Consider the following 5,081-nt stretch of genomic DNA (forward strand, 5'->3'; position numbering starts at 1 on the left):
AATAATAATAGTAATGATGATAATAAGAAACACAACGTTAACTAATATAATAACGATAAAAACGATAATAACGGTGATAAGGATAATAATAATGATAATAAGAAAAATATGGATATAAGCGACAATAGAAACAATTATAGTAATAATAATAATTATTATTATAAAGATAATAATAAAATTAACAATAATAACGAAAAGAATAACGATAATAAGAATAACGATAATAATAATATTAATAATAATAATAATAATAACGTTAATAATAACGTTAATAATAAATATAAGGGTAATACAGACATTAACGATAATAACGCTAAAAACGATAGTAATGGTAATAATAGCGATAATAGTAATAACGATAATGACGATAATAACGATAATAATAACGAAAATAATAATTATTTTAATAATAGTAATAATATTAATAATAATAACTATAATAGTAGGAATTACAATAATAACGAAAATATCTACAATAACGATAATAATAACGATAATAATAATAATAATAATAATGATAATAATAATAATAATGATAATAATAATAATATCGATAATAAAAAATTACGATTTTAAAGGCAATAACGATAATAACGATTATAACGACAATAGCGGTAATAACGTTAATAACGATAATAACGGTAAAAATATTAATAAAGATAGTGACGATTATAGCGATTACTACGATAATAATATTATTAAAGATTTAAATAATTGTAACGATAACTGCAACAGTAAAAACTATAATAATAGTAATAATATTAATAAAAATAACGTTAATAAAGATAATAACGGAAATAACGTTAATTACGGTAATAATTACGATAATAATAATTGCAACGATAACAGTAACAATAATAACGAAAATAACACCAATAGTAATAGTAATAATGATAATAATAATAATAATAACGTTAAATATAAAACTAACAGTAATAAAGGTAGTAACAATAATATCAATAATAACGTTAAATATAAAACTAACAGTAATAAAGGTAGTAACGATAATATCAATAATAACGCTAATACCGGTTATAACGATAATAGCAGTAATAAAAACGATAGTAACGATAATAAATATAAGAGCGACGGTAATACCGATAATAATAACGAAAATAATATTTATGATGATAACAACAATAACGATAATAAAAGGAATAATAGCGATAATAACTGTAAAATCGATAATTACGATAATAATGTTAATAACGTCAATAACGATAATAATAACGATAAAATATAAGTATCGATAACTGCGATAATAATAACAATAAAAATAATAATAATAATAATAAATATAATTTCTATAATAATAATAATTATAAAAACAATAATATTAAAGGGAAGAATAATCACAATAATACTAACTGTAATAGTTACTTCACTAACTGTAATAGTTACTATAATATTAATGGAAATAATAATAATAATAAAAACAAGAATAATAATATAAGTAACGACAATAACGGAAATAATGATAATAACAATATTAATGTTCATAACGATAATAATAATAGTAATGTTAACAACGGCAGTAATATCGATAATAATAATAATAACAATAAAATTAATGTTATAATTACGATATTAAAAAACAACGATAACAACGTTATTACCGTTAATATATGTAATAATAACGATAATAATAAAAAACGATAACAACGATTATAAGGGTAATAACAATAATGATAACTGCAATAAATATTGTAATAATAATACTAACAACAATAATTACGATAATAATAAGAAAACTGATAATAAAAAGAATAAGCATAATTACGATAATGACCGTAATAACGGTGATAGAGATAATAACGAAAATAATAATTATAACGATAATAAAGATAATAACCATAATAATAACAATGTTAACAAAAAGAACGATAAAAACTATTATTATGATAACATCAATATTGTTAATAACGATAACAATAACGATAATAATAATAGAAATCATAACAACGACGTTAATAACGATAGTAATAACGATAATAATAATACTAAAAATAATAATGATATTTATAAAAATGACCACATATAAAGATAATATCGACAATAACAGTAATAACTTCGGCTTAATATCGGTAATAATAACGATAATAATGATAAAAACAATAATAACGATAACAACGGAAATTACCATAATAACGATACGAGCAATAATACTGGTAATAACGATAACAACGATAATAAATTTAATAGCGTTAATAATGATAATAATAACGTTAGTAATAATAGTAACGATATCATCGACGTTAATAATGATAATAATTACGGTAATAATAGTAATAATAATATTAATAATAATAATAACGACAATTATAAGAATAACAATAATAAATTTAATAACGAAAATAACGGTAATAATGATAAAAAGATAATAATGACGATTATAACCATAATAACGATAATACCTATAATAACGATATTAACGTCCATAACAATAAAGTTAACAATAATAATAATAGTAACGATAACTTCGATAATAAAAACAATAATAATAATAATAATAATAATAATTATAACATTAATGATTATAATAAGAATAACGATATTGAATACTAAAACTGTAATAACGATATTAAAAATGTTAACGATAATAACAATTTGAAGAAAAATAATAATGATAATATTAATAATAACGATAACAGTGACAGTAAAAACAATAATAATAGTTATAATAATGAAAAAAATAATAATAACAATAATAATAAAAATAACGTCAATAAGGATAAAAACGATAATAACATTAATAACGATAATAATAATGATAATAACAGTTACGACAATGACGATAATAACGATGATAATAACGATAATAACAATTAGGATAATGACGATAGTAACGATAATAATAACAATAATAACGATAACAACGATAATAACGGTAATGACGTTAATAACGAGAACAATAATTACGATAAGAACGATAATAAAGATAATAATACTGATAACAATAATAAAAATCATAACAGGGATGCTATCATCGATAACTATGACAATAATAGAAGTAATAAAAATAATAATAATAATAAAAACGACAATAATAAAAAGGCAATAATAAAGAGAATAACAATAATAAAAATAAAATTATTAATAACAATTTTATAATGATTATTTAAAAATAATAACAACATCGATTATAACGATTATTATGACGAAGATAAAAATATTAACGATTAAAACGATAATAACGATAATAACGTTAATAATGTTAATAAAGATAATAATAACGATAATAAAAGTTGAAATCATACAAGCGACGATAATAACAATATTAATAATCATAATAATAGTAATAATAATGACGATAATTATAAAAATGTTAGTAATAAAATTAATATCGATAATAACAATAATGTTTTTAATGTTAATAAGAACGATAATAAAGAGAATAACGATAATAACGATAATAACATTAATAACGAAAATAACTACGATAATAACAATTACGATAATATCGATATTAACGATAATAACGATTATAATGACGATAATAATATTAATAATAGTAATGATAATAATAATAATAATAATAATAATAACGATAATAAACATAATAACGATAATAACAGTAAGAACTTTAATAACGATAATAACAACGATAACAGAAAGGTAGCGATAACACCGAAAGTAATTTTTTTTTGATGGTCTGAGTCTGCCAATCTTTATGCATTAATCCAGAGGCCCCGACCGCCATAGGAGCGCTTCTCTATTTGCTTCCCCCATTAATGTCCCTGGAGTGTCGCATTCACCGTTGCAATAAGCACTACCGACTAAACTCATATCCATCCCAGAGGCATAGTGAAACAATGTGGCATTACTTCTTGATTGCGCCACTGCAACAGGTCTGTTTAAGGGACTCTCATTTTGGCTCTACGGGGCAGGAGCCTGGAGCAACTTTGGGGGCAGGTCTAAGGGCCGCCCATCTCCTTCTTTTTTCTGCGCAAGATGGCCCTGTCGTACCAGGCCACCTTGCTCTACTCCTCCTGACCTCGGAGCATTTTCTCGACAACGTTGTCTGACGAGATCTTCCCGTGGACTTACTCCAAGGCGAGTCGTTCGACGCTCCACCGGGCACATTAGAAGAATGTGTGGTGGACGTCGTCGTCAGTCGAGTCGCTATATGGGCACGTGCCGTCTGCAACATTCCTCATTTTGGCGAGGAATGAGCAGAACAGACCATGCCCTGTCAAAAATTGGGTGAGGTAGAAGTTGACTTCTTCCGCCTCCCGGTTTAGCCAACTGTCTGGCCGACTAATGAGTTAGGCCGTCCATCTGCCCCGAAGCTCCTGTTCTCATCTGCTTTGCCAAGTATCGATGCTGGTAGACCTGGAGAGCCTTGATGCCACCTCCTTTCCCAGAACGGGCCTTTGGTGGTGGACGGATTGTCTCTTCTGAATTAGTAGATCGATCGGGAATACATCCTTGATCACTTGCACCGCGGGCTCAGACACTGTGTAGCAGGAACAAGCGATTCGGAGAGCGCACCTCCTCAGTACCGCTGCTATGCGTTTGAGGTATTTGTCGTGTCGCAGCGCCTCGGCCCAAACTTCTGCGCCGTACAGCATCACTGCTTCGGCTGCCCGTAGCAGTAGTCGCCTTATGCACGTTCGGGGTCCCTTGACTTTGGCCATGTGTGTGCCAAGCGATGCTACCTCTTTTGCCGTCTTGTCGGCTGCTCTAATTATGTGCGCACCAAATTTCAGCTTGTTGTCGAACATTACATCTAAGTATTTGACAGTCGACTTAGTCTGGACCACCGCGTCTCCTACAATGAAGCTGCGCAAGGTGTTGATGCGCTTCTTCGCAAGTAGCATTATCTCTGCCTTTTGAGTTCCTAGAGATAGCCCGTGGTCTTCCATTCAGGAGCCGACCCTACGCATGACCTGGATGAGCAGCAGCTGTGCCCCCTCCGTTTGTCTTGCAGTTATGACAACTGCAATGTCATCTGCGTACCCAACTAAGAAAGCATCTTCATGGAATGCCATACGTATGATACCATCGTAGAAAATATTCCTGATATCCGGTTCCAGTATGGAGCCCTGGGCTGCCCCCGAAGTCAACTCAAAGCTTCTTTG

General features: G+C 28.4%; 1 protein-coding gene across 1 annotated transcript; it reads right to left on the reverse strand.

Moving 5' to 3' along the window:
• Positions 1-4,298: 4,298 nt before the first annotated feature.
• On the reverse strand, positions 4,299-4,865 carry LOC146872134 (uncharacterized). Its single transcript, XM_085664351.1, has one exon. The coding sequence runs from the start codon at positions 4,863-4,865 to the stop codon at positions 4,299-4,301; it is 567 nt and encodes a 188-aa protein (XP_085520477.1).
• Positions 4,866-5,081: the final 216 nt, after the last annotated feature.

This window comes from Vespa mandarinia, unplaced genomic scaffold (genome assembly GCF_050613455.1).
Source record: "Vespa mandarinia isolate Hongniang unplaced genomic scaffold, ASM5061345v1 scaffold_45, whole genome shotgun sequence".
Classification (NCBI taxonomy): Eukaryota; Metazoa; Arthropoda; class Insecta; order Hymenoptera; family Vespidae; genus Vespa; species Vespa mandarinia.